We start from the raw sequence: 21,120 nt of genomic DNA, 5'->3' as shown, positions 1-21,120 counted from the left end.
AAATTACTCAAATGAAATTAGTTAAAGAGTTGTTCAATTTCTATATTCTCAAAGAATTATACAAGAACACAATTGAAGCAAAATCGGTTTGATTCACTCGAATCAGTACATGAACATTATATCCACGGTTTGCAAAGATTGCATTCCTTAATATATATATGTTTAGGTTCACGTACAACCGATTTTAGAAAGTAACACACTTAAGTATGCGTACTTAAGTTACCGGATTTGAGTTTGGTTTGGTTTTCTAACTCAACAGAAATTCACGGACGTGAACTTTCCGCCAGTATGCGTACGGGTACGCGTACTTAGGTAACCAGATGAGTTTGTTTTGGTTTTCCAAACTCAGTAGAAATTCACGGACGTGAACTTCCTCCACTTACCCAGTCTCCTATAACCAATTTGTATACACACAAGTATGCATACTTAGGTTCCCGGTTTTGGACTTATACACTAATGTGCGAACACACTATGCTTATATCGAAAGATGGTTACAAGATTCTAAACTCTTTATTTCAATCATTGAAACATTCTTCTATAATGATGATAGTCGTTTTCACACACTATTAGCATCAAAGCAATTTTCAAGATATTGAAATATTCATTATCGAAACATTTCAAGCTTATATCAAATGATTGTATCACATAAACCATGTAAGATGTTACTCGGAAATTTTCTCATGATATAAGATGAACTTGGTCGAAGCGAAAGCTTACCAACACATATTTCGAGAAATATGTAAGCGAGATATACTCACCTTGAAATCTCAAATGCGTATAGAGAAAACTATATCGTAACACGACTTATGTCTTAATATAGGAGGTAGTAGAAATAAACTTTCCAAGTGATATATGAGTTCAAGTCTCCACATACCTTTTGTCGAAGAAGTTCCACAAGCTCCCTTTAGTAGTTCTTCGTCTTCAAATGATGAACATCGTGAAAACTAAGCTCAACTACACTATCTATGTCCTAGTCCGAGACATCTATAAATAGGCTAGAAATCAAGACTTATAGTTTTGATCACTAACATTGAAAAACATGCTCGAGATAGCAACGCATGCGAGTTCGACCGAGCAATGCTCTAACACTTTTAATTGGCATAACCGGTCCTAGTAATTGGTGTAACTGATCCTGGTAATTGGTGTAACCGATCCTAGTGACTTGTGTAACCGATCACAAGTAATACCATGAGAATATAGTAATCGGTCCTGGTAATTGACGTAACCGGTCCCAATAACCATATTAAGATAGAATAGATCCTTGTGTTTGGTAGAAACGTAAACCCATGATTAATGAATTGATATTTGATCAGTCACATAGTTTTTCTTGGAATACAGATGAACCAATTATAAACTTGTTTGGAAGTGTGGTATAATCGATTCCAAGATTGTAAATATGAAAAAAGATTTACAAAGAAAAGATTTCTACATACTCTGAACATGATCAGTAACTCTTATCTTTTATTGTTCAAAGATATTCCTTAATAACTCAAGGAGATCCCGGACCGAAATAAATTAAGAATCTTTTAATTAAGGTTGTTAGTTTTATATGCTTTTAATTACCATCAATTAAATGCATATCTCTGGAAAATAAAAATTGGTAATGTGCATTTACTAATTGGATATTTTCTAGTGAGATTTCAGAAATATTAGGCAAAGCACTTCCAGGAATTATGAAAACTGATTTGGGCATTTATTGCATATCTTAAGAATAATTCGGTTTTGGAAATTCCTTGGGGTCCAAACATCCCTGGTCTATAAATAGCCAAGTTTGCATTTCGAGCAAACTATCCTAAGAGCCAGGCAAACATCATCTTCTTGTTGTTTATGGTGGAGCCATCTATCCGGAGATGAAAGTACCTTAATTAGGCAAAATCTCTCACGACTGCTCGTTTGAAGAATTTTGTGGGATCAAGAAGCGATTTACGAGTACCATTAGTGGGAAACTGGATAATTACAGTTTATTTTAGTTTTCGATTGATCTGATATAAGATTCACTCAAACTAGATCGAAGTGTCGACGGGATCTTTAGAATTGTTTGTATATCTAAAGACATCTTGTGATAATCCATTGTTAACAGACTTTGTTCTGTGTGTGATTGATCACAAGAGATTCAAGTGGTGTTGTGCAGGTGTTTACTGGAGATTAAATAAGATTTGAAGACAGAAAAATATTTATGATTTGGTTTCTATATCTTTGGGTTGCACAAACCTTGGTCGGCTGGGATCCAACTAGAATCAGATTTATTCGGTTGATTAGTTGTGTAAGACCGACATCACCTTATAGTTTCTTGTTGATTCTATATTGATTGATTACAAATCTAAACTCTTCTACTTTGGTAGTTGTTGGATAGATTGGTCTGACTAGGCAAAGGAGTTTATTAGTTAAACAGAAGAGCATTTGCTTATGACTTGAGATATCTTCATCTGAAAGAATCAAGAGAGTTTTTACCAAACAGATTTGTTGTTCCTTTACTGTTTGGAATACGATCCAAAGGAATTGTCAGTGCGTGCACTTATCGAATGTCGAAAGCGCAGGGATACTGAAGAAACTAGGTGAACTATATAGGCTTAGTTGCTTGGTCTCAACTATACCAAGTTTGTTAGATTTTGTATAGCGGCTTAATTCTGAGAGTATTCAATTCTGGACTAGGTCCCGGGGTTTTTCTGCATTTGCAGATTCCTCATTAACAAACGTTAACTCTGTATTACTTGATAGTGATCCTACAGAGTTTTGTTAAGTCCGAACCTATTATCAAGTAATCACACTTTGTTTGTTGAATTGTCTCGATCTTGTATCCATAGACGATCTCTCAAAGTGTGAATACCGATTTGTTGTATTGTCTCGACTTTGTCCATATAAATAACTTTCGGTAAGAGGACTTATAGGTAAATAACTTAAAGATTGTGGTGTATTTGGGTACCCTCGTCTTTTCAATTAGTATCAGAGCATGCAAACACGAAAAGATTTAACAATATGTGTTTGGTGCGATCCAACCTATAAGAAATGAACTCGAGTTCACATGAATTGATTTCAGTTAACGTACCTCCAAGATTTGACGGAACAAACTATCTATGGTGGAAATCTGTTATGAGATCTTTTCTTCAATCAAGAGACTTTAATACTTGGCTATTAGTCATCGATGGTTATAATCACCCGAAAATAGAGAATTCATAAACTGAGTTTAAACCCTTGGTCGATTATTCAAATGAAGAAAAGGCTTTTGCAATGTAGAATTCAGATGGTTTGAATGCTATTATACATGCTGTAAGTCGTGATCTACAACATCATGTATCAACATGCCAAACTTCAAATGAAGCTTGGGATAATCTTCAGATCGTATTCGAAGGAAACACATCAGAGAAAGAAGATAAACTTCAAACTCTTACATCAGATTGGGAAAACCTTCGAATGGATGACAACGACACTTTTGAAGAGTTTCATATTAAACTCTCTGAGATTGTTAATGCTTATTTTCACTTGGAAAGACTATCTGAAAAAAGATATAGTGTGCAAAATTCTCAGATCGTTGCCATCTAGATACGAATCTAAGAAGCATGCAATCATAGAAGCAAATGAACTTTCAACACTCTCACGAAGCACACTCATTGGAAAGTTAAAGATATTTGATCATGAATCACGGTCTATTCAAGATAAAGGAATTGTTTTTAAAGCTGCAAAATTTCCAAAAAACCCGTTGGAGAAAGATATATTGATGGATGATTCCGATGAACTGATTGCAGAAAATTATGATGTGAAATTGCACAATCATTATCATTGATCACTAGACAATTTTGATATCTCTTGAGGAAAAGAAATACGAGATTCATAAAAGATACTCATCAATCTTCTCGACCCCATGATCGAGTTCCTGTCAAGAACAAGAAAGATGAGGAAAAAGATGATGAATATCAGCCTCAGTATTTTAAGTGTAAAGGTTTTGGTCATATGGCTAAAGACTGTCCCAATCTTATAAAATACACTGGAAGCAAGGCATTGGTTGTAACTCTATACGAGACCTCTGATTCATATGATTCAGAATAAGAGGAAACAACTAATATTGCATTAGTTGTCAATATTCCTTCTTTCTCCATTAGTGATTTAACCATTTTAAAAATGGACATGTCTTCCGATGTTTATAAATCATATAATGGTAAAGGAAAAATAAGACAAAATGCAAAACTGTCTCAAAGAACAAAATTTCTAAAAGTTGCATATGCAACTCCAGTCAATCTCAAGACACTTCGTTAATTCGAGATAACAAGAAAAGATTTTTTTCATACGATACTAGATCAAGGACATATTGTTTGTTCCAAATCCCATAATCAGAGAAAATATCACACTAATATCACTTAATCGATATTAGAATTACATCCCCACCTTGTTTGCCGAATTTGTGTGTGAGGAAGTAAAAATCAAGGCACTTATGTGGAGATTATGAAATAAAATCTAGAAATTGAAAATATATTTAAGATATTCGTATTTATAAAATATTATATCTTCGGAAGTATGAAAAATATAAAAAGATCCTTCTCCTTCTTTGGTCATTCCCTGTCCGAACTATGAGTCAGGATCCGATGTCTTCTCTTGATAAGGTGTTGGATCTGAAAGATCACTTTAAGAATAAGTCTGCATCTTCTCTTGATATTGAGAAGTCAAAGAGAAAAATCAAAAAGAGAGATTGGCTTAGCAAGAAGGAAAGAGAGAATATATTAAAGAAAGATCAGTGTATTGAAGCATTGACACACTCCTGTGTTCAATCAAAGATATAATTACATGTTCTTGTGGAATATTGTAGGAGTTTTCTTGTATCTTTATAAACTCCTTGATGAACACACTTAGTTTCGACTACGTGAAATCATCGAAACAAAGTTGATATGTTCTATTTTGGTCATGAAGTGTCTCTATGAAAATTTCATTAGGATCCCACAATTTTCGTACCTTTTCCAATTTATATTGACAAAAAGGGGGACAATTACACTACAAATACATATGGTTTATGGATCATTATGTAAGGGGGGATGGTTTTCATTGTGATATGAAGTATTGGCTATGGGGGAGTGATACATATCACTATAGTATTGTTGTCAAAGTTGTGATACAATTGAACTTTGATGTGGTGTACTAATACTATGACACTGTATAACAATGATTGGGAGCAACTGTTTTGTCGTTGTTATGGCTACGGATCTTCAACAACTATGATGCTGAGTTGAACACGTTCAGAATCACTGGAGTACTTGGAAGTGGCGAATATTTCGAGTAATATTGAATAACCAAGGAGAACAAGCATTTGGATGAGAAGCTACAAAGTTTATTTATTTTGTAATCCATATGTATTGATATTTTTGTCACTAAAATTGACAAAGGGGGAGATTTTAGAGCACTGCTCGGTCAAACTCGCAAGCGTTGCTATCTCAAGCGCGCTTGCTTGTCAAGTTTAGTGATCAAAACTATAAGTCTTGATTTCTAGGCTACTTATAGCTATGTCTCAGACTAGGATAGATTGTGTAGTTGAGCTTTATACTTCACGACGTTCATCAATTAAAGACGAAGAACTACTAAGCAGAGCTTGTGGAACTTCATCAACAAAAGGTACGTGGAGACTGAAACTCATCTATCACTCGGAAAGTCCATTTTTACTATATCTCTTATATCGAGACAAAAGTCGTATAGCTATACAGTATTCAATTATACTTTTCTTATTTAGTCATTAGTTGGACTTTCAGAATTCTAGCAATTATTTTCCCATGTCTTGGATGTATTCGCCGGCTAAAAAATATTCCTGATTTTTGGAGGTTGATCATTTGCCCTGTTAATTTACCAAACTACGATAAGATGTCGAGTAAATTTTTAGCTTCTCCTAGATCTGCATTAGTGAAAAGGAAGCAGTCATCTGCAAAGAACAGGTGGGAGATATTTGGAGCATCTTTAATGATTTTAATCCCAAATATATTTTTTTCCTTAATTGCATTATCCATAAGTCTGGATAGAATTTCCATGCAAATTAGGAAAATATACGGAGAAAGCGGATCTCCTTGTCTAAGACCTGGCAAATTTTTGAACACCGGCCAGGAGAGCCATTAAGAAGAATGGAAAAGGAAGTTGTTGAAATGCATTGCATAATCAAATTAACCCAAGTAGATTTGGATCCAAAATAAATTAGATCTTTATTAACAACGCTCTATTTAACCCTATCAAAAGCTTTAGAAAGATCTAATTTAAGAGCTAGATAACCTTTTTTAGCTTTGGAAGTTCTCATTGAATGAAGAAGTTCGTGGGCTATGATAATATTGTCGGTAATTTGTCTGCCCGGAAGAAATGCCGATTTATTAGGGGATATCATTTTGTTAAGGATTGGTTTTAACCTGTTCGCTAAGATATTCGAGATAATTTTATAGATAGTGTTGCTTAAGCTAATTGGTCTGAAATCTGTTGGTGTTTGAGGGATGGAAATTTTCGGGATTAGGGTAATGAAAGAGTGATTCAAATATGGGTTTAGATTACCCGATTTAAAGAAATCTTGAATAGTTGAAGTAATATCTTTACCTAACATTTCCCAGTTTGCTTTAAAGAAACCTGGTTGAAAATCGTCTGACCCTGGAGCTCCCACTGATTCATATTGGTTAAAGTGGCCCAAATTTCTTCTTTTGACATAATTTCACAAAGAGAAGTATTTTCTTTCTCAGTGATGCACGGGTCTATTAATCTCGAAAGATCCAGATCATAGTTATTGATTTGGGAGGTACTGATCTGATTAAAATGACTGTTTAGATGAGAGTAAATTTGTTCTCTATCAGATAACCAAGGACCCGAGGGTTCTCTATGGGTGTTTATTGAATTGATTCTTTTCCTATTAGATATCGTCGCATGGAAATATTCAGTATTTTGATCGTATTCACTGAAGAATTTATCCCTAGATAGCTGGTGGTAGAAATCATTTTTGATTTCATACCATTTCCCCAAATCTGCTTGAATTTTTTTTAGTTCTTCTATTCTTGTGGAGATATTGCCAGATCTGTGGACATTATCTATCTTATTATTTATATTTTTGATTTTTGTGAATATTTCCAAAAACATCAGAATTCGAATGAGCTAGAGGTCTGATGAAAGAAGTTTACGATTTTGGTGAAGGTCAATATTAGGATTGTTCTCCGAGTGCAGTCTCCAAGAGGCATTAACTATCGATGTTAATGTTGGGTGGGTTAACCAAGATCTAGTACACTTAAACGGTTTTTGTAATTTTCTATTTTCTGGGTTTGACTGTAAGAAGATAGGTGTATGATCTGAACCCACTTAGGGAAGATGAGTTACCTTCGTGTCTGGAAAATTCTGAATCCATTGGTACGAAGTCAAAGCTCTGTCTATTCTTTCACATATATTCGCTTCCGCTTGTCTGTTATTCGACCATGTAAAAGGAACTCCTTCATACCCCGCATCTTGAAGACCCATCGAATTAATTGTTTGGACAATAAAATATTTACTGTTTGAAGACGCTTTCTTTTCTCTTTGTTTTTCTTCTGTGTCAAATATAACATTTAAATTTGCAATGTAAGACCATTGTTAATATTTTTCATTAGTATCTATAGCTCCATAAACACAAATAATAAATTCTTTTTTTATCCCTCATATTCATTTTGAAATGACCCACGTTAAATTTCGCATCAATTATCATATCAATATCATTGTGCCAAACAATTGCTAACCCTTTTGCTACTCCCACGTAAAAAACGATAAACCAATCCTGAAATTTGAACGATTTTAAAAACATTTCCAGGCGAGGCAGAGGATTAAAGGTGCTTTTGTCTCGGCTGAAAAGATTATGTCAGGCTTTTGTTTCACCCTTCCTAGAACATTGATGATAATTACACGGGGGCAATTTAGGGCATCTCTTCGTCTTGCCCTTCTGTGCGGCACCGGTGATCCGCTTTTCCTGACCGTGGATTTATTACAAAAAGATCCTCGAGATCACATCACCAGAAAAACCTTAAAACCCTAGACCTTAAACACTAAACTACGGCGCTGTGTAAATCACCGGAGCCTGTCTGTTTTTTCTCCCAAAAGTTAGAGAGATTTATATATGGGTATTTCTTTCTTATTCTGTCAATCTTCAAGCTCCATTATCGCTGGGTTTGATTTAAGGAAGAAAAAACTTCTCAGTCTGCTGTTCTTCAAAACCAGTTACCTTTTCTACTAAATGTTTGGTGTTTGGTGGAGGGAGAAAGAAGGAAGTCAAGGGGTTTAGAGGGAGAAAACAAGTAAGACTAAGAACAGTCTACACAGAAGTAGATATGGATTTGAAGCAGATATGGATTTCAAGGGGTGTCGCTGATGCTATTTTAATGGATTTGTACAAAAAGGCAGTAGAAGCAGTTAATAAAGGTGATTACTCAGGGGCCAAAAAAATTATGCAAGGTGATTACCCAGGGGCCAAAAAAATTATGCAAGACTCTAATTGGGATAAGGATGATCCCTATTTTGCTTATTGTCGGGCTAGAATTTATTCTGAACTTGCTGCTAAAGACGAGCCAAAATTTCAAGAATTAAATAAGAGTCTTGCCATTGCATTCGCTAAAAAAGCTTATGAAAGATTTCCGCTTGCCGTTGAGTTTGCTGTTTTCTATGGTACTTTGCTGCTGGAGTCGACAGAAGATAAGCAGGCGTATAAGGAGGCGGTTATTGTGTGCAGGACTGCTACAGGTTCCCGGTATCAAAAGTATCAAGTATTTCATGAGAGTTCCGAGGAGGAGGAACAATTTGTTCTTGAGAGGCTAAATTCTCTTCTTCATAAAGCAGAGAATTTTCATGTTGAGAGTCTGCACAGAATGCCCAAGGATTCCAGTACTCCAAAATCATCATTAGTAGTTGAATGTGAAAGTGAGTTAAAAGAAGGCAAACATCAAGGAGGTGATTCTGATAAAACAAGTAAGAACAAGAAGAACAAGAAGAAGAAGAAGGAAGAGAATCCTATAGAGAGCAGTGATCACAGAGAAGCTAATAATGAGGTTAGAACTGTTGGGTCTAGCTCCGTCCTTTCAGAGGCTCATGCTTGCCCATTGTGTCAAATTTCATAATGGGGCTAATGGCTTCTGTAATTTTGCAGGTGATTGATGATAGCGAGCCGCTTCCCCACAAAACAAATTTAGAAGAAACGCGGCTCCTTTACTCTAAAAATCTCAATAAATGCAAAGTAGCTTTCTTATTTAGTAGTCTTTCTCCTTGTTTTATTGTTTGTTATCTGTTGCTGCAGCTGCTTTTCTACACCTGATAGTCATCCAGAAATCATTAATGGTGAACCTGATGCTAGCTTAGCACAAGAAGAAGAATGTACACGCCCTGAAATTGATCTTGCAGCGGAGGAGAAAGCTCTTGCAGAGACCCCAGAGCATAAAAAGAGCTTTAGTAATGAGGCAGAACAAAAGCGCCTGGCCGAGTTACATAAGAAGGAAACTGGAAGAATGCCAGATAGTGAGGCAGCAAAGGCACCAACGGTAATGCATGCCGAAGAACTCCAAGCCAACCTAAAGGAAACCAACCTGCAAAGCCCTGGTATTGCATAATCTTTAGACATGTTCCCCTCCTTTGATGCTTTTCTTTCTAAGTTTTTGATTTAGATACCTGTAAAGGATAGAAGAAAGGTTTGACTTTGTGAAGCAATGTCATGAATATTCTAAGGTTTTAGCACTTTATTGATGTTTTATCCCAAATCCACTTCAAGCACCCTAAAATTTCATCAGTAATTCCAGGTGCAGGGTCTTGCCTCCACAGTCATCTTCAGAATCAGGTGGTTTTGAAGTTTCACAAAATCCAATCATGGTTGGCACAGGGAACAATAAGGATGCATTTGAAACGTTGTTCAAACATGAAGCTGGTGGTAAATATTGTTTTCTGAATGGTATCATACAGGTCAGCACATTCCAGCCAACCCCTTTGTTATTTTTCATATGACTTTTTCAACATTTATCTTACACTGTACTTATTAATTGTGTAAATGCAGTCCTTATGGCATTTAAAACGGTTTCGCGAAAAGTTTCTTGTACCAGAACTAAGTCATACCTGTATTGGGGATTCTTGTGCTGTATGTGTATTATGTGATATTTTTAAGAATTTAAGGTTGCCATCTACAAGTATGCAGACTGAAGCTTTGAGAGATACTCTCAGCAAGTTGTATCCAGATAAAAGATCCTTTCAAAAGCTAAATCGCTATTAGTTTGTTGTACCATCTCATGTCATCTCATCAGGATATATTTCGGTTTGTTGTACCATCTCATGAAACCTGAAATAGTTAGTTTCTCTTTAATCAAAATAGAACTAATAAGCATAGTGATGACTGGCAGGGACAGATGGGTGATGCTTCTGAAATATTGACAACAATCTTTGACTGCCTTCACGAGTCATTTACTTCTGATTCAAGTGTTCAAGGCGACTCCGGTGTTAAATGCAATAAAAGCAGCATCGGGTCATGGGACTGTGCAAGTGATGCTTGTATAGCACATTCTCTTTTTGGAATGAATATCTTTGACCAGGGGATATGCAGCATGTGCCGTGCGGAGTCGTGTAAAATGATGTACACTAAATTGTTTTACAACATCAATGCTAGTGCTCTCCAAACAAAGAAGGTATCTCTTATGTAGGCATTGCTTCTTTCTTTTTTTTCTTTCTTCTGTGAAGCACTCTTCAAAATAACTACCGCATTTGCACCCGATTGGCGAATCACTTTTTTATAATTATACCTTGGGAATTGTTTGGAAAGGTTTTTTTCGAGATTGTAGGATGTTAAATTAGAATGTATTATATACTAAAATATTAGACTTCCATATTTAAATTAGAAAAATGATAAAGATTAGAACTTATATTTCCTCATTCCTATTGCTCCTTTCTCCTTCCAAATTATATAGCACATAACAATTCATTAAGCCTATATCATGCTTACAGTTTCTATTTAATGATTTTATTACTTTTTGTTGGTTTTTATTTAATTTTAAGTATGATTTTTTTCTATTTGAATATGTTTAATTACATAAATTCTATTCGGTGTTATATTTATATCCTGCCGCACCTGTATCCCCAAATTTTAGAAATTGATGAACCAGTATCAGTGCTTCACAACTTTTCATGTGATTGGTGAAGAGGCAGGAACTTTAATAATTTAATCTAACTATGTCTTTAAGGTTATTAATAGCAAAGTTGATAACTCCTTTGGTATCGCTAAGACGAAAGAAACATTAGAACATCCATTGCCTCAAGCGCGTTTCTGTGCGCAAGCTATTTACATCGATCACTTTCTTTCAACTCCACCCCATGTGTTCACAGCAGGTTAGCAAATATCAGTGGCTCCTCCAAGTTTTAGTTTTGATTTCTTGCTCGGTAACCCTTGAGTTCTTGGTATTCCCATCCTCCAGTTCTTGACTGGCCGAATATGAACGAGAGTGGAAAGGGCATATCAGCGACACTAGCATCCTTAACTACCGAGTTAGATGTTTCTACTGTATATAAAGGGCTGAATCAAGGGAGCAAACACCATCTACGTTCAGTGGTACGAATAACCAATTCTCTTTTACTGATCAAAACTTTATAAAACTTTTTGGCTGGCCATTCTGGTAATTTTTGCATCCTTGCAAATTCCCGATTCCATGTTGCGTTATCATTTTGACCTCCTGACTGAGTAGAAACTCGTGACCTTTCTTAGGCAGAAAGTTACTACATTCTGGGTTCTTGGCTTCGTCTTGTATATTGTAGGTTTGCTACTGTAAACACAATTATTGGTGCATTGCATACAGCTGTGAGCAAGAAAAATGGGAACTATATACTGACAAAACTGTCAAGGTACAGCTTTGTGTTCAAATTCCTTTTTCTTTTGATCAAATTGGGGTATTCATATATCATATTTCCTCTTCTAATATAATTTTGTCAGGTAATTGACGATTGGGGTGCAGTTATTAAACTTTGTGAAGAATCATGTGTAAAACCTCAAGTTCTTTTCTTTGAAGCTAAAGAAAATTTATTAGCCTCTACACTAATTCATTCTGGAAGCGAAGTTGAGCAAGGTGACAACCTTTCAATAAAGTATTTTGCTCATTATTTTGTGGCATTCATGATTTTATCTAGTTTTGTTGATGTTAGAAATCTTTCAGGTTAGTTTATTCTGGTCAAGTAAATTCTTTTAGTTCACTTGGTTATTTTCATTTTTGCAGCCCTTAACAGTGGGGATCCCAACAATGATCACTTGCCTTCTGATAAAAATAATCTTGAAGCAGGGACTATTCAAGATGGTCAAAATGAACGTCACATCAAAGAAGATGCTGCTGAATACGATCATCTTGGTAATGATAACTTATTGTTTGACTTCAGTGTCCTATACATGTGTTGTTTCTTCACTGATTCTATCTCTCAATTCTTAGCAGCAATTCAGTATCTTAAAGATTATAGTTTATGGATTATAGCTTTTTTATGTTACCTACATTATGGTCCATCCTTGATACAGGAGTATCTATGGTAAGAAGTAAAGATATTAGTCCTGGAGGGTTCTAATTAGTAGAGTTTCTAAGAAGTAGTAATTATAATTGTAGAGTTTCTGATTAGTAGAAGGTATTAACCTATGCAAGGGTGTCCACAGCTTACATAAGGGTGTGCAGTAGAAAAGGAGCAGAGGTTATTGTAACCAAGTTCATTAGCGCAGACTATAGTTGTCAATGGAAAAGCAGAAGTTTTCTCCATTAAATCGTAGTTTCCTTCTCATTTTGTTACTGAGTTCTCTTCACTATCAACCCTTTGAAAGAAATTACTGATATTATCATGGTTTCAATTAGATAACCTGTGTGTGGAGGAATACTGAAGGAAAAGGATGGGGAGGACGCTCCCTGCCAGACGGCCTTATTTCATAGCTATGGTATTGTATAATCTTGTACATGGCCCTCTCTTTTATTGGTTTTCTTTTTAAGTTTTTGAGTTTATACTTTATACCTATCTGGAAAGAATAGAGGAAAGATTTGGCTTTGTTTGGCGATGCCATTGACATTCTAAGATTTTAGCGCTTTTTTGATGTTTTTTTTTCTTCCAGAAACATTAAAAGCATCTGAAAATCCGTCAGTAAATTCTGTCCCGAGAGAGTTTCCTCCAGGGACATCCTCAGAATCAGGTGTGCGCAAAGATTTACCAGATTACAGCAGCTTCACTGGAGCTAAGATGTTAGGAAAAGGGTTACAAAATAAAGCTGCTGAAAGCAATTGTTTTCTGAATGTCATCATACAGGCCAGAAAAGTTAGAATTTCTGATGTCTTTCATATGATTTCCTTCAACTTGACCATACACTAAGAATTATTTGTTGTGAAACTGCAGTCCTTGTGGCATTTAAAACCGTTACGTGAAAATTTTCCAAGATCGCATAATCATGTTGGGGACCCTTGTGCTGTATGTGCATTATCTGATATTTTTACGGCTTTTAGCTCGCCATCTACTATGCAGACTGAAGCGGTTGATCCTGCTGGTTTGAGAGTTGCTCTTAGCAAACTTGATATAGAAAACTTTCAACAGGTAAATGTCAAAAAGATTGTCATATTATGTCATGTCATTTCATCGAGATTTTGTTTCAATTCGTGTCAACATTCCCAAACTTAACGGTCGTACAAATCAAGAAACTGGGATATAGAATTGGAAATCGTTGAATAATTGTTCTCTTTCATCAAAAAGTAATAAGCATAGTCATGACTGGCAGGGACAGATGAATGACGCTTCTGAAGTGTTGATGCTGATCCTTGATTGCCTTCATGAGTCAATTACTTCTGATTTAGGTGACACTGAAAGCAATTGCACTTGTATAATACATTCTCAATTTGGGATAAAAATCTCTGAGCAGTTTAAGTGCTACAAATGTCCTGCTGATCAGACAAATCCGCCGTCCACTTCATTCATGCACACCATCAACGCTAAGGTGCTTCGAACACTTAAGGTATCTCTCAAGTTGCTTTCTTGTCATTTCATTGGTTAAGAGGTAAAAACATTAACAGTTTAGATGATCGGTATTGTATATGCTCATAATTTAATATGTCTGCAGATTTTATGCGGGGAAATCTCTTTTGGCCAGCTTTTAAAACGTGCTGAGCTAAATCTCCAATCAGAATGTGACTGTGGAAAACCCAACTACACTAACAAACTACTTTCAACTCCACACGTGTTCACAGCATGTTAGCAAATCAAAGTTTTCACGTGATCAGTTTTCCGTCCAACTTTTTTATCTTTAAATTCTTGCTTTCTAACCCTTGAATGTATGTTATTTCCTCCTTTCCAGTTCTTGTTTGGGAAAGAGACCCCAGTGCAATGGACATAACAGCAACACTGGGAGCCTTGACCACCGAGTTAGACATTGCTTACCTATATCAAGGGATAGATGTAGGGCACATGTATCAGCTAGTATCAATGGTACGAATAACAGATTATCTATAACAGTTCAGATCTAGTTCTATAATTACTGTCTCCCTGAATATTTCCTCGTTGCACTACTATTTTTGCCCACCTTACAAAGTAAAAACTTATATCCTTCCTTAACACCTATCTCTATGCATATTTGGACAGAATTTCTACATTTTTGGCCCTGATTTGTCATGTACTTTGTAGGTTTGTTTTTCTGCACCTCACTATTACTGCTTTATACAAAGTCGGGATCAAGAACGATGGACAATGTATGATGACAGCAACGTCATGGTACAGCTTTCTGTTCGAATACTTTCTTTTAGATTGGGGTACCTGTAGTATTTTCATTGTCTTATATAATTTGTTCAGGAAATTGGTGGATGGGATGAAGTTATTCAACAGTGTCAGGGAAGGGGTTCACAACCTAATGTTCTTTTCTTTGAGGCTGATACTAATAATTGTTTTCTGAATGTCATCATACAGGTCAGAAAAGTTAGTCTTTCTGATATCTTTCATATGATTTCCTTCAACTTGACCATACACTTAGAATTATTTGTTGTGAAACTGCAGTCCTTGTGGCATTTAAAACCGTTACGTGAAAATTTTCCAAGATCGCATGAGCATGTTGGGAACCCTTGTGCTGTATGTGCAGTATCTGATATTTTTACGGCTTTTAGCTCGCTATCTACTATGCAGACTGAAGCAGTTGATCCTACTATTTTGAGTCGTTTGAGAGTTGCTCTTAGCAACTTGTCTCCTGATAAAAAAAACTTTCAACAGGTAAATGTCAGAAAGATTGTCATATTATGTCATGTCATTCCATCGAGACTTTGTTTCAATTTGTGTCAACATTCCCAAACTTAACAGTCGTACAGATCAAGAAACTGGAATATAGAAATGGAGATCGTTGAATAATTATTCTGTTTCATCTAAAAGTAATAAGCATAGTCATGACTGGCAGGGACAGATGAATGATGCTACTGAAGTGTTGATGCTGATCCTTGATTGCCTTCATAAGTCACTTACTTCTGATTTAAGTGACACTGAAAGCAATTGCACTTGTATAGCACATTCTCAATTTGGGATAAAAATCTCTGAGCAGTTTAAGTGCTATAAATGTTCTGCTGAGCGGACAAATTCGCTGCCCACTTCATTCATGCACAACATCAGCGCTAAGGTGCTTCGATCATTTAAGGTATTTCTCAAGTATGCATTGCTTTTTTTTTTTTGCTAAACTTATCATTTCATTGGTGAAGAGGTAAAAACATTAATAGTTAGATGATCGCTAGTGTATGTTCATAATTTTATTAGGTCTTTATGGTTATTAATATCAAAATTGATGTCTGCAGAGTATATGCGGGGACATCTCTTTTGGCCAGCTTTTAAAACTCTCTGAGCTAAATCACCAATCAGCATGTCCCTGTGGAAAACCCAAGTATACCAATAAATTACTTTCAACTCCACCACATGTGTTCACAGCAGGTTAGCAAATGTTTCTCCTCCAACTTTTAGCTTTGAATTCTTGCTTTGTAATGTTGAGTGTACGTTATTTCCGGCTTCCAGTTCTTGATTGGGAAAGTACATGGGAGAGCGCAGATGACTTATCAGCAACCCTGGAAGCCCCAACCACTGAGTTAGATGTGGCTTACCTGTATCGGGGGATAAATGTAGGGAGTGAATATCATCTAGTTTCAATGGTATGCGTAAGAGGTTATCTTTAAAAGTTCAGAACCAATTTCATTAATTCATATTAGAAAAGTATGTTTCTTTTCGTAGTCAAAACAAAAAGGGACAAAACGAAGGCTAAGCTTCTTTGCAAGCCATTCTAATAATTATCGTGACGATGAAAATTTATAATTTCTTGTTTTCCTGTTAATTTTGGCCACCTTACTAAGTAGAAACTTGGGTCCTTTCTAAGCACCCATCTGTACACATATTAAAACAGAAAGTTATTGCACTTTCGGCCTAAATATGTATTTTGTAGGTTTGTTTTTCTGCACGAGATTATTACTGCTTTACACGCCGCCAACAAAAGCAGTGGACAGTGTATGACAGCATAAGTGTTAAGGTACAACTTTGTGTTCAAACTCTTTCCTTTAGATTCGGGTCTCCAAGTGTCACATTTTCATCATCAAATATAATTTTGTTCAGGTAATTGGCAATTGGGATGACGTTGTTCACAAGTGTGAGGAAAGTCATTCACTACCTCGAGTTGTTTTCTTTGAAGCTATTCTACAGTCATAATCGCGGACTGTGAGACTTGCAATATTCTATTTAATCAGAGTAAAATTTGAAGGTGGTGGGAATTAGTGAGGATTTGTGATCTGCAAGTTAAATTCACTGTAATTTTTCCACATTTTGCAAGAGACCCCTCATTTTATCTCTACCCTTTTGGAAGAACTTCAACAGTTAGGATGTTTTCACTCGGTGTTCATTTAATCCCAGCTTTTCTTGTTTGTTTGAATGAAGTCATGCTAATCTCATGTTGTCCCAATTGAAGATTGGGTGAGTTCTTTTTTACATTTTGACGAGGCGTCCAATCATGGATTTTTTTTTTTTTTTTTAATCTCGGGGATCATAATGTAGACTTATCCAAATTGGTATAATTACTCTCTACCTAGCTCCTCTACCTAGTTCGAGCCTCCAATAGCGTAATATTACAGAAATTAACATGGAAGTTAGAGTTAATTTGCCCCCTTTAACATGGAAGGTAGAGTTAGTTTACCCCCTTGTGACACAATCTCCCATCCGTTTCGGCTCGTTTGGTTAGGTTACCCATGAAGCTCATTGGTAGGGTAGCGTAACAACCTGTTCAATGTAGTAGTATGTTGTTGGAGCTTAGCTTGTTAGGTTTCCAACTAGTTAATAGTTAATGTATTACTCTCTTTATCCAATAATCAAAAAACTTCTAAAAGAACTTCCAAAAATTGAAAAAAGACAACGAGAAAAACATAGATGGTGAGACCTAAAATTCTTGTTGGACCATCAATTTAAACAACATACTCACACCAAACAAAAAAACTGGGACCCCTATTTTTTCTTAGTGGTGGGTCTCTCTGTTTGTGTGTGAGTGGTTTTTATGTTGTTTGAAATGGCAGTCGGTTTAGAACTGTTATTTAACGCCATGGCTATGATGTGGTTGGGCCCTTTTATTCTTGTGACATCTGGTATAACCAAAACCATGCCTTTTTAAATTACCGTCAACATTTCTTTTTTAATAAAAGTAGGGAGTTGGGGAAAGAAAATTAGCCTGGCGTTTTTAGGGGCCACTCAAAAGGATTTAGGGGCCAACAATAAAACAAAAAAGGTCACCCAAAGGGAAAATGTAGCCAGCCCTTATCTCGCGTAATTCGTAATGGCGAAATTACCCTTATATATTCGGAGGATATGATAACATTGTTACCCTCCGAATGCAATCGGAAGCCAAAATCGTTCCCATACTTCCGATTGTAGCGGTGCAGTATTAGAATGATTTGTGTTTCATTTTTTCCATTTCTTTTTAATTTTTGAGTTGTTAGAGTTATAGAGAAGAAGGTGAAGGAAAAAAAGAGAAAACCCATTTTATCACTACAAAAATGGATGGATACGAAGAAGAAGGTGAGAATCATGACGAAGAACAAAATGTTGAGGGTTCACGACCGTTTAGAGAAGACGATTTGGGGTATATGTTGAATGATCCAAACTTTTGTGGAGAGGAAAACATAGACGACCCTTTCATGGAAGAAAATGGAGAATCGCATGATATTGAAGCTAACGATGCATGTAAAACACAGGTATTGTGTTAAGAAACTCAAATACTCGATTTGCATGCGTTTGTGTGCTTTTGTAAACAAGAAAAACCGATTATTGCATGCATTGAATGCCATGAACTACCCAGATTCGGTAGATAATTTCTATATTAAACTTACGAATATAACACACTGAGTACCAAATATGTATATTCGGTAGTTACAAGATACTAGTTTACTGCCGAATATGAGAAAAACCCCAAACTGGTTTTCCAAAAATATCTACATTCGGTGGTTATGTAGAGTTATTTACCTCCGAATGGCCCCAAAAACGAATTCCTCAGAAAATTTCAAAACTCAGTATTCTTATCCTTTACAATCGGTAATAGTTTAACATTATTTGACTGCCGAATATAACAGTGGCCTCAAAATAAAATTTCCGAAAACTTGAAAATCGGATGTTTATCGATTAAAGTTATCTCCCGGTTATTTATATTCGGCTGTTTTACTATATATTTTAGCTTCCGATTATATCATTTTTTGCACTCAGTAAACTGTGTACATTCATTTGCATAAATCGGGTGTTTTGGGTAACCGATAGGATTCCGAATATAAAGTATTCAGAAGTTTGACTTATTTAATTACCTCCGAATATATCATTCTTTTCACTCAGTAAACTGTGTACATTCATTTGCATAGATCGGGTGTTTTGGGTAGCCGATAGGATTCCGAATATAGAATATTCGGAAGTTTGACTTATTTAATAACCTCCGATTATTGTATAATAATTTGTTGCTTTCATATGCAGGTCGTTGAAGAGTTTGTTGATGACTTCTATTTGAGGCCCGACACTTCCCTATACTATGCAAGCGATTTGGTATACTCATTACTACTTTTTTCTTTTTTTCAAAATTTATAAGTTAAATGGTTATGCTTATTAGGTTTGTTTTGTTTTATGCACGTTTAGACATTTGGAAGTAAGAAGGAGGCAAAGGAATGGCTTATGAACAAGGCAAAAGATAACATGTGCGTGGTAGTTCAAAATAATCATGTTAGTGACACTCGATTTGAAATGATTTGTGAGCGAGGTGGGACGCGAAAGAGTCACGAGGGAAAGAATAGTAAGTACATACGGAAGACGAATAGGAAATACCGAAGCAATACCAAGAAGATAGGATGCCCATTTAAGATTGTCTTCTATAAGCCCGATGGTATTAAAGGTAAAGAGTATAAAATGTATAAAGTTGATAACAGTTGTCACAACCATGATGATCCGTTGGATTTAATTGGACATGTAATGGTTGCCAAGTTAAAACCACATCAAATGCAGACGTTGAGGTCTATGCGGATACAAAAAGCGAGTGCGATCTTAAGTAAAATAAAGGCGGACGATCCCGACAACTTGTCTTCTTTGTCTACAATTAAGTCGGCCCTAGCTACGATCAAAAGGACTGATTGGGATGGTAGAACGGTCATGCAACAATCGGAGTGGTTAGCGGAGTTACACGGCTACACCTTGAGAAGGGAAGAAAAGGATGGTATAGTGGTTCGTATTTTCTTGGCACATCCCGAAATGATCCAATTGGATCAATGCTTTCATCAAATTTTGTTGATAGATGCTACTTATAAGACAAACAAGTATAACATGCCGTTGTTGAACATTGCTTGCCATACTTCGGACAAAAACACGTTTACGATTGCATGGGGTTTAATGGATCATGAGAACAATGTGAGTTTCATTTGTATGTTGGAGACGTTGAGGTCCATTTATAACGGTGATAATTTTCCAAGGGTTATTGTAACGGATAACGATCAAGCCTTAATGCATGCAATAGCGGTAGTGTTTCCGGAAGCCCAAAACTTGAAATGTACGTGGCACATTGAATGCAATCTCAAAACCAATTGCCATCATCATTTCCAAGCTAAAAGACCAAGGAAGGGTACCAAGAGGTCAAAGGAAGAGGATGAGCGCATTAGTAAATTAACCTTGGAAGAACGTAAGGAAGAGGATAGGCTATTTGAAGAAAAGTGGAAGGAGGATAGAATAATTTGGAAAATGTTCATGAAAGCATGGGACAAAATCGTTTTTGGTCGATGACCGAGGAAATTTACGGTAACTTGAAGAAATTTGAGGATGAATACAGCACGGACTACCCAAAACCGGTTGAGTATTGTAAAACACAATGGTTAACGATTAAGGAGAGGTTTGTGTTTGCATGGACATATGAATATCGTAACTTCAAGAACGAGGCGACAAGCATTGCGGAGGGGTCTCATGGTCGACTAAAGAAAATACTAATTGGTAGTCAAAATGGAGTTGTGTCGATCCAACAAGCAATCCATGAATTCACCAATCGTGATCTCGTAAAGATTAGGAAATGTATGCAATTTAGTGTACACCAATTCCCGATGGAACATATTAAGGAAAAATTGCTTCTAAGGGGAGTTGTTCATAAAGTTTCAATATGGGCAATAAATCGCATGATGAAACAATTGAAGTTATATAAAACTCATGATGACGAGAATACGGTTTGTGTTTGCAAGGATATGATAGGTATTGGACTCCCATGTCGTCATAAATTGGGTAGGTATGTTGAAGTGATTGACATCGATGATATTCACCCATTTTGGAAGCAATTAAATTTCACTCCGAACACCCCGGTAGTTGATGGTCCGTCTTTCTTCGAGTCGGAATTGTATGCACGAATAGCCGAGCGTTACGCTACATCAAACGACACCAAAAAGCAAATATTGATGCATAATTTGGAGGAATCCCTTCACCCTTGTTTAAGGGAGGTTGATGAACCTATTAAGCAAAAGAACACCGGTAGGCCGAACACCGAAGTGTCGAGGACCATCCAAAGAAAAGAGTTGAAGGAGTATTTGTCTAATAAAAGAATATTGTCTAGGCACGAGTGTTCGGAAGCCGAATTTGAAGATGAGCCGGAACCTAAGAAAAGAGGTCGTCCAAGAAATGATCAAA

At 36.2% G+C, this 21,120-nt stretch overlaps 2 protein-coding genes across 4 annotated transcripts; both read left to right on the top strand.

Annotated features, from left to right (window-relative positions):
* The first annotated feature begins 8,030 nt into the window (after positions 1 to 8,030).
* LOC113288101 (inactive ubiquitin carboxyl-terminal hydrolase 54-like) lies at positions 8,031 to 12,210 on the top strand. Of its 3 annotated transcripts, XM_026537047.1 has the most exons (10): positions 8,031 to 9,005; positions 9,251 to 9,549; positions 9,747 to 9,906; positions 9,998 to 10,252; positions 10,338 to 10,619; positions 11,172 to 11,316; positions 11,403 to 11,536; positions 11,740 to 11,826; positions 11,937 to 12,047; positions 12,195 to 12,210. In XM_026537047.1, the coding sequence occupies exons 5-9, from the start codon at positions 10,344 to 10,346 to the stop codon at positions 11,964 to 11,966; spliced, it is 672 nt and encodes a 223-aa protein (XP_026392832.1). In that variant the 5' UTR covers positions 8,031 to 9,005; positions 9,251 to 9,549; positions 9,747 to 9,906; positions 9,998 to 10,252; positions 10,338 to 10,343; the 3' UTR covers positions 11,967 to 12,047; positions 12,195 to 12,210. The 3 variants fall into 3 exon arrangements, with proteins under 3 accessions (XP_026392832.1, XP_026392831.1, XP_026392830.1); XM_026537046.1 differs by lacking the exons at positions 10,338 to 10,619; positions 11,172 to 11,316; positions 11,403 to 11,536; ... (1 more) ...; positions 11,937 to 12,047; positions 12,195 to 12,210 and having other exon boundaries at positions 9,998 to 10,333; XM_026537045.1 differs by lacking the exons at positions 10,338 to 10,619; positions 11,172 to 11,316; positions 11,403 to 11,536; ... (1 more) ...; positions 11,937 to 12,047; positions 12,195 to 12,210 and having other exon boundaries at positions 9,104 to 9,549; positions 9,998 to 10,333.
* A 614-nt stretch (positions 12,211 to 12,824) lies between these two features.
* On the top strand, positions 12,825 to 16,881 carry LOC113288100 (inactive ubiquitin carboxyl-terminal hydrolase 53-like). The gene is made up of 14 exons (XM_026537044.1): positions 12,825 to 12,889; positions 13,061 to 13,260; positions 13,339 to 13,533; positions 13,715 to 13,948; positions 14,054 to 14,183; positions 14,288 to 14,418; positions 14,614 to 14,700; positions 14,779 to 14,892; positions 14,980 to 15,189; positions 15,371 to 15,604; positions 15,759 to 15,891; positions 15,973 to 16,106; positions 16,394 to 16,477; positions 16,561 to 16,881. The coding sequence occupies exons 2-14, from the start codon at positions 13,186 to 13,188 to the stop codon at positions 16,651 to 16,653; spliced, it is 1,854 nt and encodes a 617-aa protein (XP_026392829.1). The 5' UTR covers positions 12,825 to 12,889; positions 13,061 to 13,185; the 3' UTR covers positions 16,654 to 16,881.
* Positions 16,882 to 21,120: the final 4,239 nt, after the last annotated feature.

Source organism: Papaver somniferum, chromosome 6 (assembly GCF_003573695.1).
Source record: "Papaver somniferum cultivar HN1 chromosome 6, ASM357369v1, whole genome shotgun sequence".
Classification (NCBI taxonomy): domain Eukaryota; kingdom Viridiplantae; phylum Streptophyta; class Magnoliopsida; order Ranunculales; family Papaveraceae; genus Papaver; species Papaver somniferum.
This window is presented reverse-complemented; position numbering and strand designations above follow the sequence as displayed.